This window comes from Gallinula chloropus (assembly GCF_964237585.1).
Source record: "Gallinula chloropus genome assembly, chromosome: 15".
NCBI lineage: Eukaryota > Metazoa > Chordata > Aves > Gruiformes > Rallidae > Gallinula > Gallinula chloropus.
The window spans coordinates 17,829,921-17,853,115 of NC_140100.1; the positions used below are offsets into that span (position 1 = coordinate 17,829,921).

Here is a 23,195-nt window from a genome sequence, read left to right on the forward strand (position 1 = left end):
AAATAGCAAAGTCAGTTGGTAGATAAAAAAGGAATGCAGGCTAGAGAAAGGAAAACAATTCCAAGTTGTGATAACCACTGCAAGGGGGGGGAAAATAATCTGTGTTCTCAGAGTGAGAGTTCCTGGAGAACCAGTTCAGCAGCAGCCAAAACAAGACAGTAGGACTTATCAGAACAGGGAGGGTAAAGAAAAACACCCCTAGAAAGCTTTTGGTCTGGACTAGCATGGTCCTCCTTATATTATAGATGTTTAATGTGCCAATATGTCTGTCAGTAAGAGGTCAGACACTCAGTCAGCTTCAGGTTCTGAAGCAGAGGGAGCAGCTGCAATGAACACCCAAGGCTCAGAGGAGCTCAGCCCGGTCACGGTGCCCGGCCAACCCACACGGGACGGGGCTGCAGTGCACCGGAGACAGGACAAGCTGCAACACACACAGGGCAGGCTCACAAAGTCCAAACCCAACTCACAGCCTAATTAACCATTTACACGTCTTACTACAGGAAATGAGGATAAATCAGTGCCTAAAACCAAGAGCAGACACCTCACATGTGTCTGGGCACAGCCAGCCCAGCAGGGAGGACACCAGGGACAGGATGCAGACAGAAGCAGCACTTCCAGCACACAGCTCTGGCAGTCCCTGGCACCATACAGGTAACAGAGGTGTAACACACCACTGAGCAGCCCTGGGTGGGGCCAATCCTCTGGCTGAGCCCCCAAGCCCAACTCAGAGCATGCCCTGAGAGAAGGGGTAGCTAGCAGCACTGCTGCACAACCTCCCAGGTCTCTACCAGTCTCCTCTCTCAGAGCCCAGGGCAGTGTAAATCCACTACAGCCCAAGCTCCAGTTATTTCTGTGTGAAGCCAGGGGACGCTCCTATCCCCACAACCACGCTCCCCCCCCCAGAGCACAATCAAACCCTGGCACAGCCACCCCACAAACACTGGGAAGCCCCACAGCCTGTCAGCAGGCAGCCCACCGACCCCACAGACCGTGAGGAGCTGGAAGGGGCCTCCAGAGACCATCTAGTCCAACCCCCCTGCCAGAGCCGGGGCACCCAGACCCAACCCCACAGGAATGCAGCCAGGAGGGTGTGAGTGTCCCCAGAGAAGGAGCCTCCCCAGCCCCTCCGGGCAGCCTGTCCCAGGGCTCTGTCACCCTCACAGGGCCACAGTCCCGCCCTCTACTCACCCTGAGCTGCCCCTTGTCCCGGCGCTGCCACCGCTCCCGCCCCAGGACGGCGCCACGGGGCTCCCGGATCACGGAGCTTCCCGGGGGCGCAGCCCGCGGGGCCCCTCCGCGTCCCGCCGGCAGCCCCGGAGCGGCCTGAGAGCGGCGACAGAGAACAGGCCGGGGGCGCCACAGCGGCCCGGCCCGGCCGCGGGTCTCTATGGCAACTCCCCACCCCCCCGCCCCGTCCCGTCCCGTCCCCCCCCCCCGTCCCCGCTCCGTGGCCGCTGCCCCGCTCACCTCGGGAGGGGCGGCGGGCGCGCCGCGGGCAGGCGGGGCCGGCTCAGCGCATACCGGGCGGCGGCGGCGGGCACCGGCGGCCGCTTCCTTCCCCCGGGCACCCCGCAGCAAGGCGCCTCCCCATTGGCTGCCCGGGCCGCACCGTCAGCGGCGCAGGTCGCGCAGGCGCACAAGGGGAGCGCCGAGCGGGGCCGGGCGGCGCCAACCCCAAGCTGCTAATTAAAGGGGCAGCGTTGATGAGCGTTAATGAGCGCCCTGCTGCCCCCGGGATCAGGGGGCTCCCCTGTCCCCCAGACTAAGGGGCTCCTTGCTGTCCCCCAGGCTCAGGGGGCTCCCCCATCTCCAGGGCTCAGGGGGCTCCCCGCTGCCCCCCAGGCTCAGGGGGCTCCCCTCAGGCTCAGAGGGCTCCCCTGTCCCCCAGGCTAAGGGGGGTCCCCGCTGACCCCCAGGCTCAGGGGGCTCCCCCATCCCCCAGGCTCAGGGGCCTCCCCGCATCCCCCAGGCTCAGGGGGCTCCCCCCTGCCCCCCGGGCTCATGGGACTCCCCACTGCCGCCCAGGCTCAGGGGGCTCCCCCATCCCTCAGGCTCAGAGGGCTCCCCCTATCCCCCGGGCTCAGGGGGCTCCCCTGTCCCCCAGGCTCAGGGGGCTCCCCCCATCCCCCAGGCTCAGAGGGCTCCCCCTATCCCCTGGGCTCAGGGGGCTCCCCTGTCCCCCAGGCTCAGGGGGTTCCCCACTACCCCCCAGGCTCAGGGGACTCCCCCATTCCCCGGGCTCATGGGGCTCCCCACTGCCCCCCAGGCTCAGGGGGCTCCCCCACCCCCTGGGCTCAGGGGGCTCCCCACTACCCACCAGGCTCACCTCAGCTCCACACAGCAAAGGCTTCGGGTGGAAGAGAACTCCATGAGCACCCAGTGCCTGCGGCTCAGCCAGAGCAGGAATTCAGACCTGTGCAGCTCCCCCTTCCAGAGAGGGGCCGTTTCCTCCTCAGCTCTCTCATTCCAGCCCAGTTTCCACCCCGTCCCCTCTGAGCAGTGGTGTGCAGCCAGGTGACCATCATGCCTCCTCCACCGAGTACAGGGCAGTGGAGGACTTTGTACTGATGTCACTCCCACAGCTCCCTTCTTTCTTGCTTTGTCACCTGAGCCTGGAGGGTGACAGGTCACTGCAAGCACCAAGGGGCTCTGCTCCCTCCCCAGCTGGACCTCTGAATCACTCTTTGAAAGATGAAGCAGCAGACTTAACTCCACACTCATTTCCTTTAATAGGAAGTGCTGCTTTACTCTACCTTGTGCTTGTGAAACAAAACGCTTGTGTTCCAAAAATATACAGTGTACACCTTCTCTGCAGCTATAGATACAAACATTTACAAAGAAAGGAGCAGGCTGGAGCAGATGGGCTGGGAGAAACCCCTCATCACCCCTTTCCTTCTGACCCTCTGAGAGCAGGACTAGCAGGGCTCACTGTGGTGGAAACTGAAACCAGACCCACAGGATTGAGAAACACCATACCCTTGGTGATGGGAGGAAGCAACGTGGGTCAGAATAAATTGCCACACACTGCAGAGGTCTGAAGTTCCTTTTCTCAGCCCCTGGGATCTGCCTTCAGTGTCTGCATCCTGCATCCAAACCCCCTGCAGCCTGTCCACGGGCGTTCCCTGCCGCCGAAGGGCTGGCTGACCCCACAGGCTCAGCTTCACACCAGAGGGTAACGTGGCTCCTGGGACATCTGGGGTCCCCTGCGAGGCTCCCTCAGGCTGAGGGGACCTGGGGGCACTCTGCAGCCTCAGGCTTCAGCGAATGGGTCGGTAGGGGAAGGTCATCCCAGGGATGAAGGGCTGCACGGGGTGCGCGGGCAGCGCGGGGTGAGCCGGCAGCGCGGGGTGAGCGGGGTAGCCCAGGGGAGGAGTGTGGATGTGGGGGTAGAATCCTGGTGGCAGGGCCCCATGGCTCGGTTGCTGTACTGGGCCTGAAATCACCAGCTGCAGCAGGCTGTGGAGAGAAGTTCAGAACAGTGTGAGGATTGTGAGAGGCGAGGGGACAGCGACCCAGCTGGGCTGCTGATAGTTTCCACAGACTGGTTCCTTCCTTCTTTGTTTTTGCTCTTTCCAGAGGCCAGGAGTGCAGCTCAGCTTAGGGTCAAGTAAAACAAGGGGGGGACTGGCAGATGGGACAACCCTGAGGTGGGCAGGACCTCAGAGACCTCAGCAGGACTCCCTGGAGTCCCCTCAGCTTGCAAGTGAAGACACAGCCAGCACTGTCTATCACCTTCAGCCTCCTGATAAGCTACCCGTGAGTGAAGACTGCCTTCCCCAAAGTAAACACTGATTTTTTAGAGGAGGTTTTGTCTCAACAGCCCCCCCCAGCGTGTCTCTCGGAACACGCATCCCAACCGCTGCCGCTGTAGAAAGGTCTCTTACTTGTTGTGTGGCAGCCGGGAACACACAGTCCTTAAGTCATCTGCAAGAGGACAGAAGACACAACAATCAGGGTAAAGGAGAAATTCCTTCTCCTGTCTAGGAAGGTCAGATAACTGAAAAAGCTCCACAGGTAACAGATCCAGAATCCTGTGCTTGGACCAAAAACTCCCACAGGAGAGAAGAATGTGTCTGCATTGCACCAGGTATTACCTCATGTGTTTTACCATCTCCAAACTTCTGCTGTTTAACTCCATATCCTGTTGCTGGAGTCCTTTCAGGAACAGCTTGAGAACAAACTCACTCCTGTGCTGTAGCCAAGCACAGCCCCAAAACACCAACAGAACTTGTGCTCCAGCACCTACTCTCAGCCAACCACCTTCTACTTCTGAGCCAGGGCTCAGGATGTGCCAGGTGAACAGCCAAGAAAACACACAGCCAGAAGCAGCCATTGATCCAAAACCCACCCTTTTCCAACCTGTTCTTCTCACACCCAAGCCTGCTTTGTGAAAGATCAGGAAGAATAACACTGGGATTTGCCCAGCAGCTCTGGTTCAGGGCAAGAGCCTCAGGCAGCTGCACAGGCTGCAGTGCTGGGGAGGGTGTAGCCACCTGGTCACCCCAAAACCCCTCTGTTTCCAGGGTGATGTAGGAGGGAAGGCACAGCAGCAGGCTGCTTTAGGAAGCTTTCCTGCAATCACAAGCCATGAAGGCCCAGAAGTTCCAGGTGAACAGCTTCTGTTTGCTTTTCAGACTCCTTGCCTAGCACACCCCCCCCCCCCCCCCCCCCCCGATTCCTCTGGTCTCTCCTGCAGCTGGTGAGCTCAGAGAAGTCCCAAGGAAGCACAATTAACCAGTGTTTTTTAAATAGCTATTAGCAAGTCTGAGGGGGGGCAAATCTGTCCCCATGCTGGGACACATAATCCCCCTGTGCATGCTGGAAGGCAGAAGATCAGCCCTTCAACTGCAAAGCAACAGCATCAGTGACCATCCAGCCATTCATTCTTCCTGAGCTGTCTCCTGCAGCACTGCTTCCTCAGGGCAGCAAAGTGCTGCTTCTGCTGCCAACACATCATCCCACTCCCCCCAGCCCAAAACTCCCTCTTAACACCCACACACTAGACTCTGCCAGCCCCCCCCCACCATACCTCTAGTGCACAGGAGGGCTCCTGATGCCATGGCCACTTGCAAAGCTTGAGCCAGCCTGTCCAGGGCCAGTTCAATCTCTTTGGAGGCGTTGAGAGGGTTGAGCTCATCAGACAGTCTGTTGATTTCCTCAACAAGTGGCACCACGTGGTCAAAGGGCACCAGCCCCAGTCGCCCATACAGGTTCTTCTCTGTCAAATGCCCCTGGAGCATCATAAGCACCTGCAGGACACTGAGATGAAGCTTGGAATACAGCTGGTGGCAATCTCTCTCCTCTCCCAGGGTGGAGTCCTTGGTGATTTTGCTGGGAGGATGTCCATTTGAGAGAGAGGCCTTCTTCTTCCTCTTATAGGCCAAGGGGGCCTTCACACACCAACGGATCAGCCCAGTCAGTGGGGTGAGCTCCAAAAACCCTATTGGCAGGTTGGCTGCAATGGGAGTGTTTAGGAAGGTGATGAGGATCAAGCGGGGGTCTTCAAAGATCCAGGAAACAATCAGCTCCAGCAGATCCGAAGGAGGGATGAGGTCATCTGGAGCCAGGAGACAGACTGTTGGGCAAGCTGGGCCTTGGCACTGAAGCACAGGGCAGCAGCCTGTGGCTAACATCCCACACCCCCTTCCTGCACTGTTTCAGTTACACCTGCAGTACCTCCCCAGATCTGCAGGGTGTTTTCAAGACACCCCATTTGATACTTGTTTGTCCCAGGGAGGACACAACCATGTTCCTGCCAGCTTCACCTCCAAAGGCACCACTGGACATCAACACTAACCCCCCTCCCCTCCCCTCCCCTCCCCTCCCCTCCCCTCCCCTCCCCTCCCCTCCCCTCCCCTCCCCTCCCCTCCCCTCCCCTTCAAAAGCTGCTTTTGTCACTGTCTCCCACCCTTCACCTGCTCACCTTCTCTCTCAACTCAGCCCCCATGTCTCCCTTTGCACAGAAGTACAATGGAACAGGAAAAAACTGTTGGCACTTCTCTCCCTTTGCCCCAGTCACCCATTGAATCACAGAGTGATGGGGGCTGGCAGGGACCTCTGGAGGTCCTCCAGCCCAGCCCCTGCCAGAGCAGGCTGCCCAGGACAGCTTACAGGATCACAGGGTTTGAATGTCTCCAGAGATGGAGCCCCCTCCTCAACCTTTATGGGCAGCCTGGCCCAGGGCTCTGCCACCCTCCCAGGAAAGAAGTTCCTCCTCACACTTAGGTGGAACTTCCTCTGCTCCAATTTGTGCTCATGGCCTCTTGTCCTGTCCCTGGGCACCACTGAACACAGACTGATCCATCCTCCTGTCCCCACCCCTCAAGGATTTATCAGCATTGAGAAGATTCCCCTCAGTCTTCTCTTCTCCAGGCTAAAACGTGCCAAGTCCCTCAGCCTCTCTTCATTCCAGTCCCCAGCCCCACAGCCCTTTGCTGTGTCCCCTCTCCAGGAGCTCCCTGTCCTCATTCCCTTTCAGACTTACCCAGCCTGTCTCATGGAAAAGATGCAGGAATGTGATGACAGGACAGGTGAAGGGCTGTGAGATTACTTAAGCTTGAAGTAGGGAGGGAAAGGTGGTGAGGGAGCAGCTTGGCTACAGCCAGGAGGAACACTGGGCACTGACCTGTGTCTGCTGGGAGTGTCAAAGGGCTCAGGATGGAACCTTCTAGTTGGGTCTCTGGTACCTGGAGTGCCTGACACTCCACATTCCCTGCACTACAGAGTGACAGGGTTGGTGCTTTCAAGTTTTTAGCTTTTCTGAAAGCTCTGAGTGTCACAGACACCTCTGGTTGTGTGGAGACTTTTGCCAACAGGGCAAGGTGGAGACTGCCCAGTTACACTGGTGCAGGGCAAGTTTCCCTCTCCTGTGTCACCACCAACACTCAAATAAACCAAGACATTAAAAAAATACCTCCTTATAACTCATGTTCTTTGCTTTCTGACTTGTCCTTTGCACAGCTGGCTGAGCTTCTGAGCAGTTCCACACAGCAGATATGAAATACTGAGGAAGAATATGCTACAAGCTCTACCAAACACTAAGAAGTCTAAGCACACCTCCACCTCTCTCTCTCATGTCAATGCCAAGCTGCTTAGCTGGAGAAGACCATGTCAAATATTTCCTTTATCAATAAGAAACAATCCAAACCAGCAAATGCTGTAAGTGAGGTTGGTATTTAGAGTATGGTCACTGCCCAATCTACCACCAGCTCTGTCCCTGTCCCAGCAAAGGTAAATCAATCTTTAGAGACTTATTCTAGTGTCTGGAGCAGTTACAGAGCGTGGTGGAGACACACCACTGACTGCATTTCTTGTCACTGCCCAACACAAACCCTGCTCAGCTGGCAAGAGTTCAGAATTGGCATGTTGTCCCCACCCCCCTCCTGGAAGGTGTTGGACTGACAGAGCCCACATGTAGGTAGGGGACACACAACTGGGTGGGCAAACTGCTCAGCCCGGGCAGGTTGGCCAGGCAGGTCAGCTCCTGCTCCCAGAGCTGCTCCATCAGTAAGGTCCTTGTGTCCTTTGCATCCTGTGGGTGATGCTTCCTGATGCTGCCCTTAGCATCAGGTGTTACCTGGCTGCTTCCCCAGGAAATGCTCCCTCTCCAGACACCAAGTGGCTATTTTTATCCTCACCCCCTGAGAATGATGCAGCAGCCACACCCCTGAGCTGCCTCCAGCAACAATCACAGGGTAACAAGCACCTTCAGAACCTCAGCAGCTGCTTCACTCCCAACAGTTAATTCCTGTTTCATTATCATAAAATCACAGAATCCCAGGGTTGGAAGGGACCCCAAGGATCACAGAGCTCCAACCCCCCTGCCACAGGCAGCGACACCAACCTCCAGGCCTGGAGGTTGCCCAGGGCCCCATCCAACCTGGCCTTGGACATCCCAAGGGATGGGGCACCCACCCCCCTCTCTGGGCAGCCTGTTCCAGCCCCTCATCAATCTCTCTCTGGAAAGAGCTCCCCCCTAATATCTCATCTCCCCCTTCCCTCCTCCAGCTTTAATCCATCCCTTGGATGGGCAGCCCCAGCCTGGAGACACCCTACCTGAGGAGAGGTCGTAGAGGGCGGTGAGGGCGGTGATGAGCTGGCAGCAGAAGCGGGGGCTGGCGCTGAACACCTGCCTGAGGGTCTGGATGGAGCCGGGCAGGGGGGTGCAGTAGTCCTCCACCAGGGCGCGGGCGAGCCGCACGCAGTACAGCGCCGGCGTCCGCTGCGGCGCGCGGAGAGAAGCCACATCACAGCCAACCCCAGAGCCAAAGCCCCCCCCCCACCCCCCCCAAACACGCTGCCTGCCCACCTCACCCAGCTGCTTCCCTGTTCCAGCAGCTCTGCTCCCCCCTTTCCCCTCTCTCTGTGCAAAGCTCCCCTCAGGGAGAAGTAAAAGGACTGTTTCACAGCACTGAAGTAGGTGGGGACACTCTGTGCTCACCATACCCCTGACTCAGTGTTTACATCAGTATTTTGACTCAGGAGGGTGTTTTTTTCCAGCAGCTTCAGCCTGTGCTTTGCCCAGCTGAGCAGCTGAACTGCTGCAGTGACCTCTCAGTCACACTTGGTACTTTGAACAGGGGGAAATTCCCTGCAGTCCTCATGTCCCTTTAAACCTGGGACTTGCACAAACCCTTCACCTGCTACTGGGTCAGTTTTATGGAGCTGGGTGCTGGTGGAGCAGGGGGGCTGCAGGAGGCAGCCAGAAGCTCTCTGCAGGCCCCAGACACTGAACAGCAGCCCATCCAAGGCTGGAGTCGCTGCTGACCAAGGCCCAGCCCCTCAGCCATGGTCACAGCGCCTCTGGGAGTCACAGTGAGGAGACAAAAACCTGCAGGCTGGAGCATTTTGCCCCCAGAGAAGGGAGAGAGAAGATGTGAGGAGCTGAGCAGGCACCAAGGGCAGGGAAGGGGGGGGGGAAAATGATGCCCCTGAGCCCCTGGGGAAACCCATGGTGGAGCAGGTGTCCCCCCACAGCCCAGGGAAAGGCCCAGACCCCACCTGCAGCCCCTGGAGAGGCCCCAGGCTGGAGCAGGGGAGACAGACAGGAGCTGCTGTGACCCTGTTGGAGCCAGGCCCTGCCAGCACTGGCAGCCCATGGGGAGAGACACAGACACAGAGATGAGTGATGGACAGACCTGCCTGGAGCAGGTTTGCTGGGGGAGGCTGGTGACCCCGTGGAGGACTGAAGGGCACTGTGATGTGTGACTGTCCCTATAGCAGTGCCCCACACTGGGGCAGCTGGGGAAGAGCTGGAGCCCCTCAGGAAAGGCCTCAGGGTGGAGAAGTTCCTGGAGGACTGTCTGCTGTGGGTGGGACCCCAGGGTGCAGCAGGGAAGGGTGGGAGGAATGCCCCTCCCCAGCTAAGGGGGAGAACATCTCATGAGGAACTGACCCAAACCCCCTTGCCCCAGTCCCTGCCCCTCCCTGTGCCACAGTGGGGGGCAGAAGGGAGCGAAATCCTGGCTGAAGTGCAGTCTGCTGAGCAGGGAGGGGTGGGGGGAGCTGCTCTGAGATCTGCTCCCACTTCTCATCCCCTGACTCTGGTGTCACTGGGGGTGCAGGGCAGGGCCATCAACCAGAGTTTCTGTCCTTTGTTCTGTGCTGAGTCTGTTCTGCCCGTGACACTGACTGTGGGCTGATCTCTCCCTGTTCTTATCTCCACTCCTCAGCCTCTCAATATCTATTTTCTCCCCTGTCCAGCTGAGAAGGGCAGTGACAGAGTGGCTTTGGTGGCACCTGGCCTCCAGCCAGGGTCAAACCACCACATACCACACACAAGCTCCCCAAGGGACATCCCCTCCTCCTCTACCCAGGCTCACCAGGTGGAAAACAGGGACCCCACTGAAACTCTCCTGGTCAGCCTCCTATCACCCCTCCCTCCTAGCACAGTCTTTCCTCTCTTCTTCTGCAGAGCAGGTGACTTCTGCACACCCTGCAAAGGCAGTGGGAACAAAGATGTGCTTCCCAAGGTCCACAGTGGGGAATCTCAGTGGAGGGGATATATGCCAGGAGAACCCAGAGCCCTGACATACTGCATTCCCAGGTGGGAATACCACACCCAAGTATTTTGTGCCCAAATCTTGAGAGGTTTGGCTCTTTTGCCATGCCCAAAGTTGCACATGAGGGGCATTTTATTTCCCAAACTCCAGAGCTGGTTTCTTTGGGCAATGTGAGCACAAACCATCCTGGTTTTATTCCCTTTGTTGGTCAAAGACTTCACTGATCCCTTTCAAAACACTGGGGTTGGGTGGAGTGAAAAAAAAACCCAACCCAAAACCTAAATATAAATCAATAAAACTTTCACCCAGAAAAAAAAACCCAACCACAACCTTGCTTCTGCCCAGGCAGCACCCAAATGGAGTGGCAAAAGCTCTGCCTTCCTGCTGGGGGAAAGGAATGGCCACGAGCACAGATCTGAGGTGAATGTTTGTAGATCTTAAACCACCCAACAGCTGCTGACTGCAACTGGCTGCCACAGACCATTAGGTCTGCCTCAGCTGACCCACCCCCACGGCTCCCTGGCTCCTTCCCTGCCCACACAGGAGCTGTACCTGCAGCCAGAAGGCAGCACATTCCAGCACAGGAACCCTGCACACAGCCACTGCCATGGAAACCAGCTTTCCCAGCAAAGCCATCCTGCTGTCATCTGCTTTGTTTCCTTGAGGACTGAAGAGGGAGGAGAAGATGATCTGCCGGACTGAATCCTTGGTTTGCTCTTGGAAATAATTACACATGATCTCCAGGAGCTGAAGTTCCTGGAATGAATTCAATCTCTGAAAGAAAACAAAAGCAAAGCTGCAAAATATACTGTGGCTCTTGGAAGAACTGAGAGCTGCTTTGGCAAAAGACAGGAGCAGTGAAGGCTGACAGCTTCCCTCAGGTGTTAAAAGCTCCATCTCTAAGTACAGCACACACACATTCAAGCTTCCTGAGTCACCACTGCACTTGCCTACTTACACAGAAAAGCCCTAGGGTTGTGTTTGAATACCTGGATACCCAAGGCTGGTGCTGGCTCTACCAGCAAGCTCTGCCTGTGACCTGAGAGGTAAGACCTACAGCAACACTGGGGTGCAGAACATTCCTTCCCTCTCCAAGTAACAGCCCTGCTGGTGCAGCCCTTGGCCACAGCTGGGCCCAGCAGCCCACCAGGCTCATGCATCCCAACCTTCACCAGCTGCTGTGGTTTCTGGTCACTGCCCTCTGTCCCCAGCCAAACCCCAGGCAGGGCTCAGCTGCAGCACTCCCAGGCTGCAGGCAAGGCACACACACCACCCCGGGGCCCCACCTGCTCTCCCACAAGCCCTGCCCAGAGAGCTCTTGCCCTCTCCCCACCAGAAAAGCACCAGCACCCCAGAGACCCCACCCTGCCCTCCTGGGGACTCAACCTCAGCAACACGCCCCTCAAGGCCCCTCTCTCGAGCTCTTGGGGCCTCGGGCTCCGTAGCCACTCCCCGGGGCTCAGCCCGGGCGCAAGCGGTCAGCTCCCAGGGCCTAACCCTGCTCCTGCGGGGCCCCTCCCCGGGGCTCAGCCGGGGCGCAAGCGGTCAGCCCCCAGGGCCTAACCCTGCTCCTGCGGGGCCCCTCCCCGGGGCTCAGCCCAGGTACAAGCGGTCAGCCCCCAGGGCCCACCCTGCTCCTGCGGGGCCCCTCCCCGGGGCTCAGCCCGGGCACAAGCGGTCAGGCCCCAGGGCCCACCCTACTCCTGCGGGGCCTCGTCCGTCCCCCCCCCCCCCCGCGGGACGCTGTCTCCGGGCCCCCGAGAGGCCTCGCCCGGCGGCCGGGGCCCACCTTGGGCGGGGCGCCGCGCTCCTTGGGCACCTGGAAGAGGAACTCCTCCAGCAGCTCGGCCGGGCCCTTGTCGACCAGCGGCAGCGGCGCGCTCTGCAGCTGGCTGCTGAAGTAGATGTCCAGGTGGTACAGCACCTCCTTGGCGGCGCTCAGCGCGTCCCGCCGCAGCAGCGAGTGCCGGATGTCGCTCATGGCTGCGGCCCCGCCGAGCGCGGGCCCCCCGCTCCCCGCCCGCCCGCCGCCTCCTCCCGCTGCTCCGGCCGCCGCCCCGTCCCGGCCCAGCGCGGCGCGGCCTGGCCTGGCGTCCCACAGCGCCACAGGCGCGCACCGGGCGGGCGCTACGGCGGCCGGCGGCGGCCAAAACGGGGGTAGGAGCGCCCGCCGCCGGCAGCGCCCCCTGGCGGAGGGGAGGAGCGGAGGGGTGGGGCTGAGCATTGGGGAGCCTGGGACGGCGGGAGGGGCCGGCCCGGGGGGGGAAGGGAAGGGAAGGGAAGGGAAGGGAAGGGAAGGGAAGGGAAGGGAAGGGAAGGGAAGGGAAGGGAAGGGAAGGGAAGGGAAGGGAAGGGAAGGGAAGGGAAGGGAAGGAAGGGAAGGGAAGGGAAGGGAAGGGAAGGGAAGGGGAGGGGAGGGGAGGGGAGGGGAGGGGAGGGGAGGGGAGGGAGGGGAGGGGAGGGGAGGGGAGGGGAGGGAGGGGAGGGGAGGGGAGGGGAGGGGAGGGGAGGGGGAGGGGAGGGGAGGGGAGGGGGAGGGGGAGGGGGAGGGGGAGGGGGAGGGGAAGGGAAAGGGGAAGGGGAAGGGAAAGGGGAGGGGAAGGGGGGGTGGTCTGGCCCTGCAGAGACAGGGTCTGGGGGGAGCCTGGGCCTGTGGGGCTCTGGTCTGGGGGAGCCTGGGCCGGCGGGAGGGGCCGGCCCTGGCGGGTGGGGGGGTGTCTGGCTCTGCAGAGACTGGGTCTGGGGGGAGCCTGGCCCTGGGGGTCTGGCCCTGCAGAGCCTGGGTCTGGGGGGGAGCCTGGGCCTGTGGGGCTCTGGTCTGGGGGAGCCTGGGCTGGTGGGAGGGGCCGGCACTTGGGGGGGTGGGTCTGGCCCTGCAGAGATGGGGTCTGGGGGGAGCCTGGGCCTGGTGGGGCTCTGGTCTGGGGGAGCCTGGCCCTGGGGGTCTGGCCTGGGGGCTCTGGCCCTGGGGGTCTGGCCCTGCAGAGACTGGGTCTGGGGGGAGCCTGGGCCTGGTGGGGCTCTGGTCTGGGGGAGCCTGGCCCTGGGGGTCTGGCCCTGGGGGTCTGGCCCTGGGGTCTGGTCCCGGGGAGCCTGACCCTGAGGCATCTGGGCCTCGGGAAGGGGTTGGCCTGGAAGGGGCCCTGGCCCTGGGGATATAGCATGGCCCTGTGGGGAGCCTGGCCCAGAGGGGTCTTGGCCTGGAAGGGGTGGGTGTTGTGGTCCTGGGGTGGCCGTGACCCAGGAGGAGGCCAGCCATGGGACTGGCCCTGAGGAAGGGTCCTGGCCTCAGTGGGCATGAACTGGAACCCCCCCCCAGATGTCTGGGCCCAGCCCTGATCCCGCTGTGGGGACTGAAGTGCAAACTCCGGTCCTGCCTTGGCGGGGTTGGCTCCAGGGGGGATTGGGAGCCCCCCCAGCCCGTGAGGAGCACAGCCCTCCTGGGAAAGCAGCAGCTGAGCACCAGGACACCAGCCAAGGCCACTGGGGCAAGCTGTGGGAGTGTGCAGCGCAGGGGGCACCACCCTCCCAGCATGGCACAGGCTCCTCTGGGGACAGGGACTGGCCTGGGGGAAGCCCCTGTCATTTTTGGGGACTCTCAGCTCAGTTCCACACCCGAAGACTAAAGTTGGTGGGGCCAAACTAGGATGCACCAGCCTCCAGCACTGAGCTCTCACTGAAACCAGCTCCTTGGAATCGCGGGATCCTGGATAGGAACAGTTGGTGAAATAAACACTTTTTAAGAGAACTTGTAGCTGGTGATGAGTGAGAAGCTGCTGCTCACAGCCTGTCCCCGAGAGCTGCCTTTGCCCAGGAGCAGCCCCTGGGATTCAGTTACACAGCTCTTGTCGTCGCCTTTATTGATTCAGGCACATTCCCAGCCTTAGCCTGTGCTGGGAGCTGTTGGCACTGCTCCTTGGGCTTGGGTTTTTTTCACTGGGCAGACCTTTATTTCCGTGAAAAATGCCATATGGAGCCCGCGGCCTCACGCGCTCCTCGGCTGGGCAACCGCTTGGCAAGGCGAGCGAGTCCCTGCCCATAAATGCAGGTGCAGCTCCTTCCCCTCCCAGACACCTCAGGCGACACCGAAGGTACGTCCTGCCCCCCTCTCTCCCTCTGCCCCTCTGGCTCCTCTCCCCCCACCCCCTACATCTCCTGCTCCAGCTCAGCTTGATTTGACCAAGAGGCTCAGCTCCAGCGCCGCTCACGAGCGTTGCCCGGGGTGGATACGATCTATAGGTGCCTCTATAGGAGTCGTGGGGTTTTGGGGTGGTTTGTGGCATCACCCCATCACAGCACTACCCAACCGTGGCCGCACGGACGCGGTACCGACCGGGGGTTGTTCCAGGCACCAGTAGCTGTAGCCAGGCTGCAGCAGGGGAAGGGTTGGGACTGCAGCAGCTGCCCAGAATTGAGCAGGGGGAAAGAGGAACCTCTTCCCCAGGAGGGGCTTCAGGGGTGCCAAGGCTGGGGAGTTTGGGCCCGTCTCCCTGGGGCTGCCGGCGGAGCTGGGTGCTCACAGCGCCTGGGCTGGGATCCAAGGCACTGGTGAAATATTACCCCGGGTGCCATGGGAAGCCCTTCCCAAATTCTTCTTCCCGTGGGTGGGAGCTGCTGTGCTGCCTCAGCGGGGGGTCCCAGGGGACTCTGACCTGGGTGAGGATGGGGTGGGGGGGGGCAGGGATAGATAACCCAGGTGAGGATGCTTCAGGCAGGGAAGGAGGTGGGGAGGGGTGGCAGGGGGGAGATCCGTCCCTTCCTCCATCCCAGCACAGCTGCCATGGGGTTTTTTAGGTCTCTGGGGCAGACCCAGGGAGAGGCAGGAGAGGGACAAACCAAGGGACCTTGGTGTCCCCAGCCACTGCCACCCATCCCAGGCCAGAAGAGCTGGCCAGGTTGAGAGTGGTGAGTGAGGAAGGAGCTGCTCTGTGGCACCAGGAGATGGCATTTGCTCCTCTGCCAGTGAGTTACCTGCTCCAGCCTGGCGGGTGATCTGGTCGCCCTCCGGGAGGGACAGGCAGGATGAAACCCATGGGAGACAGGAGCTGGGTGGCTGTAAGGGAATGCTGGTGCTTCACTGGAAAACAGATGCCTCCCAGTGAAACCAGTATGGCCAGTGGGAATAGGCTGGTCACCCTTGTCATCTGTGCCGGATTCCCATGCCAGGCGGGGGGGCTGAGCCCATCCCTGTCCCTCTGCTTGCAGGATGGCAGCCTCACAGCCAGTGCTGTCGCTGCTGGTTGCAGCTCTCCTGCTGCATGTGGCCAGCACGCTGAAGATCAGTGCCTTCAACATCAAGGCTTTTGGGGACAGCAAGATGGCCAACCAGACCATCTCAAATATCATCGTCTCAGTGAGTGCTGGAGGGGAGGAGCAGTCCTGGCCGCTCTGGTCTCTGGGATGAGGCCAGCTTTCTACAGGCATCTTTCCATCTCTGCATCCACTCACCCACCAATCTACCTGTCCCTCCCTCCCCCACTCCCTCCCTCCATCCACCCACCTACAACCTTGGCCCATCTCCCCTCTTGCCTGTGCCCAGTCAAGGAGAAGTGATGCTCAGGGCTGCCCAGGCTCCTCCTGCAGCCTGCAGGAGAGGGCCTGCTGGGATAATGGGTAGCAGACAGGCAGGGGTTAGAGGACGCTGTGTCACCCCATGGTCCTTCAGAGCCAGAGAGCATCATCAAAGAAGCTTCCTCCCTGGCTCCTGGGTTCCTGCTGCCATCCCATTGCCAGCCTGGGAGCCCTCATAGCCCAGGCCAGGTACCCCCAGGAGCCCCCCACAACTAGTTCCTGGGCAGTGACCAGCAGCTCTGAGCTTGTTCCCGCAGATCGTGTTGGAGTATGACATCACCTTGGTGCAGGAGGTCCGCGACGCTGACCTGAGCGCTGTGAAGAAGCTGATGGACCGTCTCAACAGGTGACCCCAATGCCACAGGGCAGAGGGCACCTGCAAATGGGATGCTGGGACAGAGCCCTGCTGGCATCTGGCTGTGCTCAGATGCCTGAGGGGTGGTGGGGGCACCGGGAGCCCCTTCTCACCCTCTCCATGTCTCGCTCCCAGCGCCTCACCGCACCCGTACAACTCTCTGGTCAGCATCCCCCTGGGCCGCACCACCTACAAGGAGCAGTACCTCTTCATCTATAGGTAAGGGGTGCTGCCAGGGCCTGGCAACCCCCATGTCCCCTGCTGTCCCCTCCTCCAGCAGCCCCTGAAGGGGGTCTCCGCTGCAGGAGTGGTGCCAGGGGCTGCCCTGCTCCTCTACCCCAGGTCAGACGTGGTCTCCGTGCTGGGAAGCTACTACTACGACGATGGCTGCGAGTCCTGCGGGACAGACACCTTCAGCAGGGAGCCCTTCATTGTCAGGTTCTCCTCACCCACCACACGTGAGCAGAGCTGGCGCTGGGGACTGCCCAGGCTTGGCATGGGGGTCCCCTACACGTGGGGCTGAGCCCAGAGCTTGCCCACCCAGCTGGGTGGGGGAGGGTGTTTGCACCACGAGGCTCCTTCGCTGCCTGGGACCTTCTGCCACACGCGGGTGCCTGGGGATCCGGGGTGCTGGCCCACTGCCTGCTGCTCCCCACCACGTGCTATCTCCCACCATCTCCCACGACTCCCCATTACCTGTCGTGTCCCCCTGTGCACTCTCTCCAGCTGGGTGCCATCTCCCTTCTCCAGCCCTTCCCATTGCTTCCCACATCCCATCACCTGCTGCCCCCCACTAATGCTACATCCCACCTCCCTCCAGTTGTGCGCTGTCTCCCACCACCTCCAATCATCCTTTCCCTCCAGCAGCTTTTCCCAGCCAGTAGCTGGGGCTTCCTGGGTGCTCCCTTGGGTTCCCTCTCCTTTCCTGGCTGTTGCACCCAACCTGGGGGCTGACAGCCACCTGTCTGGCAGAGGTGGAGGACTTTGTGTTGGTGCCCCTGCACGCCGAGCCCGACAGCGCGGCAGAGGAGATTGACGCGCTCTATGACGTCTACACAGATGTTGTCAACAAGTGGGCGACCAACGTAAGCTGCAGCGGGGAGCTGGGCTCCTCCCTGGGCCAGCCAGCTGGGCTGGGCTATAGCCATGTCCCACGGGCAACTGGCAGCTGCCCTGGGCTGGCCGTGTCCCACGGGAGACCTCTTGTACCCAGCGGAGCAGGCGGCACCCCAGAAGTGTCTGGGCTGGGAGGGGAGCACCTGGGTGACTCCGTTACTGGGAGCTTGTCCCCCCATGCTGGGGAGTCCCAAAGTGGGGGTTCTTGCTGCCCTGAAAGATTTTAGGGAGCCCTGGTTGCCCTGTGAGGTGCGTGGGCAGGGACACGGTGTGCTGCCCTGCAGAACATCATCTTCCTGGGTGACTTCAACGCTGACTGCTCCTACGTGAGCAGCGGGCAGTGGCCGTCCATCCGCCTGCGCTCCCTGGACGCCTGCGAGTGGCTCATCCCCGACAGCGCCGACACCACCGTTTCTGCCACCACCAACTGTGCCTATGACCGGTGGGTGCCGTGGCGTGGGCAGGGGGCCCTGGCACGGGGCTCCTGGTGGGTGCTGACACCCCCACGCTGCCCCGGCAGGATCGTGGCCTGTGGCACGGCGCTGCGCCAGGACATCCAGCCCGGCTCCGCCGCTGTCAACAACTTCCAGAACACCTTCCACCTCCAGAACAAGGACGTGAGTGAGAGGCTGGGGCACCCGGAGCCAGCCCACCGAGCCTCCTGGCAGTGCTGGCGGGCTCCCCGTTCCCCTGGGTGCACCCAAGGGTGTCCCAGCCCCCATCCCTGCATTGATGCAACCCCCCAGCCTGGGAATTTCAGGCTCCAGTCTAAATTTTGGGGTCACAGAGGAGTGTTGGGGGTCCCAGCTGGCTAAAGCTGCAATGGTGGGTCCAGAGGACCTCAGCTGCCTCTCTGCTTTCCCTCACACCCAGGCTCTGGCCGTCAGTGACCATTTCCCGGTGGAGGTGACCCTGAGAGCCCGCTGAGCCTGTCCTGCACTGGCAGCTGCTGGGGCACACCCCTCATCCCTCGTGGGACCCCACCGTTGCCGCCAAGCTGCCCCCCACCCTGTGCCAGCCAAGCTGTCTCTGCTCTTTGGGGTCTTGTGGGAGGGGCTGCTCTCTGCTTTCATTAAAAATTGAGCCTTTTCCAGCCCTTGCAGCTCTGGAGGGAGCGTCCCTTTGATCCTTCTGCCCTAGGATGCCTCATACAGACCCAGGTAGCACTGTCGTACCCCTCTGAGCTCCAAACAGCAGCAGGAAGGGCCTGGGGGGGTCTGGGCATGATTCAGAGGTCACAGGATGCTCTCAGGGGCTGCATCCTGCTGGAGCCCTGACTGGGAGCTGGTGGTGAGCATGAGGGGAGGCAGAGGGTGTGACTCAGCTCCCCGGGGGCGTTTCGGTGCCAGCAGTGTCAGGGGAAACCCGACTCACCCGGTGACAGGGTGTGAGGATGTGAAACCCAGCAGCGCCTGGCAAGCCCCAGCATGAGCAGCGTCACCTCCCCGCCTGCCCTGCAGCAGCACCCTGGAAGAGCCGCGCGCTCCGTCAGTCGGGGTGACGCCACGTGCCGGGTGACGTCACCTGCCGGCACAGGGGACCCCGGGTCTGTGTCTGTGGGGTGCCTGGGCTCAGCCCCAGCAGTGCGCCGTGTCCCGCGGGCTGCCGGCTCCACTGGAGCTGTCTCAGATAACCTTGGGGCCAATTCGGGTCACTAGTGGGGGGCTGCTTCCTGTGACAACTGGGGCTGCTTCAAGTCACTGGGAGGCTGTTCTGGGTGACCTGTGCAGCTCTGCAGCCATCCCCTCTTCCCCAAGCTGGCAGTGCTGAGCTGCCTGACCCAGATACCCCGACATCTTCTCTCCCCTCTACTTATACCATCTGAATCACTTGCATTGAGGCCGTCACCCTTCGCCGCCGTGCCCTACACCGTGACCTCAGGGGGCCACCCTAGCCACAGCACCTCGAGCCCTGTGCGCCCACCCAGCCCACCCAGCCCCCCAGGATGCCTCAGCACGGCTGGCCCCCCTGGGGCACCCTTCACTGCATCAGCACAGAGGCAGCAACGCCGGCCCCACCCTGTTGCCTTGTGGGTTTTTGGTTTCCCAATGTAGGAAGGAGCCCAAAGCTGTGCCAAAACCCCACGGGGGTGTCCAACTCATCCTGCTTTGCCGGCACTTCCACTGGGAATAAAGCTGCCCTTCCTGCTGCCGGGAGGGCAGAGGTGCTGCGCAGTCAGCACGGTGAGGACGACGGAGCCAGGTTCAGCGCCTTCAGCCACAAACCGTGAGGAACTGGGGTGAACTGGGACACGCTGAGATTAGGGGTCACTGCCTTATCCCAACTTGCAATCAAGTTTAAGGGCTTGGAGCAGTCTGGGGTAGTGGTGGCAGGGGCTGGGGCTGCTGGGTGATAGAGATGTCCGGGCAGGGAGTGGAGCTGGGTGATCGTGGGGCTGGCAGAGGTGCTGCTGGGTGGATGAGGATGCCATGAGATTCGTGGCAGGATGAGGTTTAGCTTTCCTGGGGACCAGCGAGCCAGCAGACAGCCCGTGCCGGCTCTGCAGGCGGCTCTGGGCAGTGGCCACCACAGTGCACTGTTCCACGCCAAGACTTCCGAAGGACCAACCTGGATTCTGTTTTGCTGTCCCCAAATCCAAAGGACTTTTCCCAGTTCAGCTCCCATCACTGCATCCCTGCGGCTCAGCACCCCTCCTGGCAGAATGGGCACCGTGGTGCTGGCGCTGTCTCTGCTGGCTGTGGTTTCCCCATGCCTGGCCAGCGCCACGCTGCGCGTCGGCGCCTTCAACATCCAGGCGTTTGGTGACACCAAGATGTCCAACGAGGAGGTGGCAGGGATCATTGTCAGCGTGAGTACAGCCAAAGTGTGGCTCCTGTGCCGGGGACGTGTGGGGACGTGGCCATGAACAGGACAGCATTCCAGTGCTGGGGATGCCCTGGGTGGATGAAGGGACCGAAGTGGGATGTTGGGCACTGCGGTCCCTCTGAGCCTCCGTGAGGACGTCTGTCCTGATGCCATGAGACGTGCGTGTCCCCAGGGTGCTGCACCACGACCTGTCATGTTGCCTTGTCTGGGAGACAGGTGGGAAAGGAGCGAGTGGCTCCCTCTCACCATCACTGTCTATCCCTCTCAGATCCTGCGCCGCTACGACGTGGTGCTGGTGCAGGAGGTGCGTGACTCTGACCTCAGTGCTGTCACCCAGCTCATGGAGCAGCTCAACAGGTATGAGCGGGGCTGGGGCTGAGGGCAGGAGGGCTGAGATGCCAGCACTGGGCAGGAAAAGCCAAACTGCCTGAGCAATGAGAGGCAAAAAAGGGGAAAACCCCAAAAAGTCCATCAGCAAAGTGTGTGGGTTTGGAATATGAGGAAAGGGCTGGGTGGGGCTGCAGCTTGGAGCAGCCACAGAAAAAAGCCATCAGGAATAAATCCAGGGAGGGGTTGGGGGGAAATGAGCAGCACAAAACCCCTCTGAATGCTGCAGACCCACCAGAGCACGCAGGGTGGAAAGGAAGACCAGCTCTGGCAAGCTCCATCTCCAAAATCCAATAGGACAGGGCAGGGGCAGGGTGGAGGGTGCTCAGGGGCAGGCAGCCCAAGATGCTGGGCATGGCACGGGGACCCTGGAATGGACCTAGTGGCAGATGATGCTCTGAAACTTGGCTGCCTGAGGAGGAAAGGGGGCTGCTGGGATGGGCTAAAGCCAGACACCGCGGGGCAGCAGCACCTCCACTGTCTGGGTCCTGGCCACATTTGGGTGAGGGCACAGACCGGGCTGGGGCTGGGGGCAGCCCCACTGCCTAGTTGAAAGGTGGTGAGTGCTCCTGACCATGTCCACCCAGCCTGTGTCCTCGCCCCTTTGGGTCACTGCTGCACAGCAACAAGGCAGCTGGGGCGGGGGGGTGACGCCAGGCTCCACAGGCCCCAGGCTGCTCATTAACCTAATTTAGCTTTGCTGTGAACGAAGGTGTGGAGCATCCCTGCAGAGAACGGGGTGCAGGAGCCACCCTGCGTCATGCCTGAGGAACCACCCCGGCGTGGTGGGGACAGCAGGGTGGCTCTGAGCCAGCACACCTCACGTCACCCTGCAGTCAGGCCACTCTGACCCATGGGGACAGAGAGCAGGATGACCTGGCGCTGACCCCGCGGCTGCCCAGCCTGTGAGTGTGCTGGGGCCACCCCAGCATGGTGCCACCCATGTCACCATCTTGCCTTTGCCTCTCCGCAGTGTGTCTGCGTCCCCGTACGACTACACCATCAGTGGCCCCCTGGGACGGGACAACTACAAGGAGATGTACCTCTTCATCTACAGGTAACAGGGCTGGGGATGTTGCAGCTGGTCCCGTGGCACCATGGAGGTGAGGCAGGGGGGCGAAGGGGGGGCAGGTAGCCCTCCTCCCCTAACGCCATGGAGGGGACGCAGGGGCCATGCCCAGCCCTAGGGTCACCACCCCTTTGGTCCCACAGGACAGATGTCGTGTCTGTGGTGGACACCTACCAGTATGAGGATCCCCAGGACATCTTCAGCCGGGAGCCATTCATCCTGAGGGTCTCAGCACTCCACACCAGTAAGGGGGGGGGACGGGTACCTCTGGGCGGTGGCGGAGGGGGGGTGCTGCAGGGCTGATGTCTGTCTCCCCTGGCAGAGGTGGAGGAGTTTGTGCTGGTGCCGCTCCACTCAGCCCCACACGATGCTGTCGCTGAGATCGACGCGCTCTATGATGTCTACCTGGCTGTCGTCAGCAAGTGGGGGACCGATGTGAGTGCTGCCCCCGAGCCCGGGCACTGAGGGTGGTGGGATGGAAACCCTACCCTGTCCCCCTGCCTCAGGGGATGCCCCGGCACCTAGGGCTGACCCCTGGGGGTTGGGGGGAGGTTGGTGTTGGGGTAGCCCTATGCCTTGGTCACCACAACACCCCCCTCCCCCAACCCCTGCACCTCCCCATCACAGAACATCATGTTCCTTGGGGACTTCAACGCTGACTGCGCCTACGTCCAGCCCAGCGACTGGTCGTCCATCCGCCTGCGCACCAGCCAGGTCTTCAAGTGGCTGCTCCCTGACGGCGCTGACACCACGGTGGGCAAGTCCGACTGTGCCTACGACAGGTGAGCACCCCTGCACCACCATGGGCCCCTCCCTGGCACCCCGGGGACTCCGGCACGTCCCACACTGCCCGTGCCTGAGCGCGGCAGCAGGAGCAGGACCCACCCGCCCGCGTCTCCCCGGCAGGATCGTGGTCTGTGGTGCCAAGCTGAAGAAAAGCGTTGTGCCAAATTCAGCTGCCATCTACGACTTCCAGAGTGCTTTCCAGCTGGAGCAGGAGGAGGTGAGCTGCACTCACACACCCCCCGGCTCAATCGCCCCAGGCAGAGCCCGCTGAGGGGTTGGGATCGGGCAGCCCAGCTGTGGCCATGAAGCTGATGGATTTAAGAACCCAGCACCTGCCTGCTGGGATACTGGCACAGCCCCTGTGCCCTACACACCCCTCCTGGCACACAGCAGCCAGCTGATTGGAGCTCAGGGAGCCGATGGATGCCTGGGTGGGAACCAGAGGGGGGATTTGGGGTCATTGTTTGTTCCTCGGGGGGGAAGCGATGAGGCACACAGGGGTTTTGGAGTCTTTCATGGACCAGGCCCCGTGGTATGGGGGAACCAAAGCCCACCACCAGCCATCAGTAGCGAGCACACAGCTCCCAGGTGAGACATGGGGGTCTCAGAAGGCAGAGACCCCCTGGCTGTTCCCGCCCCAGGCCATGTCTCCATGGGAGGTGCCAACACTGGAGCCTTATGGCTTGGGGACATCGTGTCCACCTTCAGTAGGCAGAAGGGTCTGTCTGGGTGACCACAGCCACCCTCCTGGCCCTACCAGCACCGTGAGGAGCTCTCCAAACCTCATGTGTAACACCATGTAACACGTCCCCATGTCTCCCCCTCCCCAGGCCCTGGCAGTCAGCGACCACTACCCCGTGGAGGTGAAGCTGGCAGCTTGAGCTCCTCCCATGGCTGCAGACCACCATCCAGCTCCAGCTCCCACCACCACGCCCTGTGAAGCGCTCCATGTCCCAGGCTGGAGAAGGGGGCCCTGCCCAAGCCCCCCAGCTCACGTGGCTGACAGCAGAGCCTCCCCAGCCCACCAGGAACCAGAGCCTAGGGACAGCCAGGAAGCGGTGACTGCAGACAGGCTGGGGAACAA

General features: G+C 61.3%; 3 protein-coding genes across 3 annotated transcripts; 2 read left to right on the top strand and 1 right to left on the bottom strand.

Moving 5' to 3' along the window:
* Positions 1–2,728: 2,728 nt before the first annotated feature.
* On the bottom strand, positions 2,729–12,004 carry INTS15 (integrator complex subunit 15). Its single transcript, XM_084270855.1, has 6 exons — positions 11,791–12,004; positions 10,554–10,775; positions 8,056–8,221; positions 5,030–5,557; positions 3,885–3,924; positions 2,729–3,456 (listed from the first exon to the last, which is right to left on the bottom strand). The coding sequence occupies exons 1-6, from the start codon at positions 11,980–11,982 to the stop codon at positions 3,258–3,260; spliced, it is 1,347 nt and encodes a 448-aa protein (XP_084126981.1). The 5' UTR covers positions 11,983–12,004; the 3' UTR covers positions 2,729–3,257.
* A 3,203-nt stretch (positions 12,005–15,207) lies between these two features.
* LOC311197543 (deoxyribonuclease-1-like) lies at positions 15,208–18,131 on the top strand (the record flags this gene model as incomplete). The annotated part of the gene is made up of 8 exons (XM_084271313.1): positions 15,208–15,354; positions 15,830–15,918; positions 16,063–16,146; positions 16,270–16,385; positions 16,900–17,012; positions 17,328–17,485; positions 17,564–17,660; positions 17,917–18,131. The coding sequence occupies 8 exons, from the start codon at positions 15,208–15,210 to the stop codon at positions 17,968–17,970; spliced, it is 858 nt and encodes a 285-aa protein (XP_084127439.1). The 3' UTR covers positions 17,971–18,131.
* A 1,574-nt stretch (positions 18,132–19,705) lies between these two features.
* Positions 19,706–23,034, top strand: LOC311197544 (deoxyribonuclease-1-like 2; the record flags this gene model as incomplete). The annotated part of the gene is made up of 8 exons (XM_084271314.1): positions 19,706–19,852; positions 20,138–20,226; positions 21,230–21,313; positions 21,469–21,569; positions 21,648–21,760; positions 21,953–22,107; positions 22,232–22,328; positions 22,942–23,034. The coding sequence occupies 8 exons, from the start codon at positions 19,706–19,708 to the stop codon at positions 22,990–22,992; spliced, it is 837 nt and encodes a 278-aa protein (XP_084127440.1). The 3' UTR covers positions 22,993–23,034.
* Between the last annotated feature and the right edge of the window lie 161 nt (positions 23,035–23,195).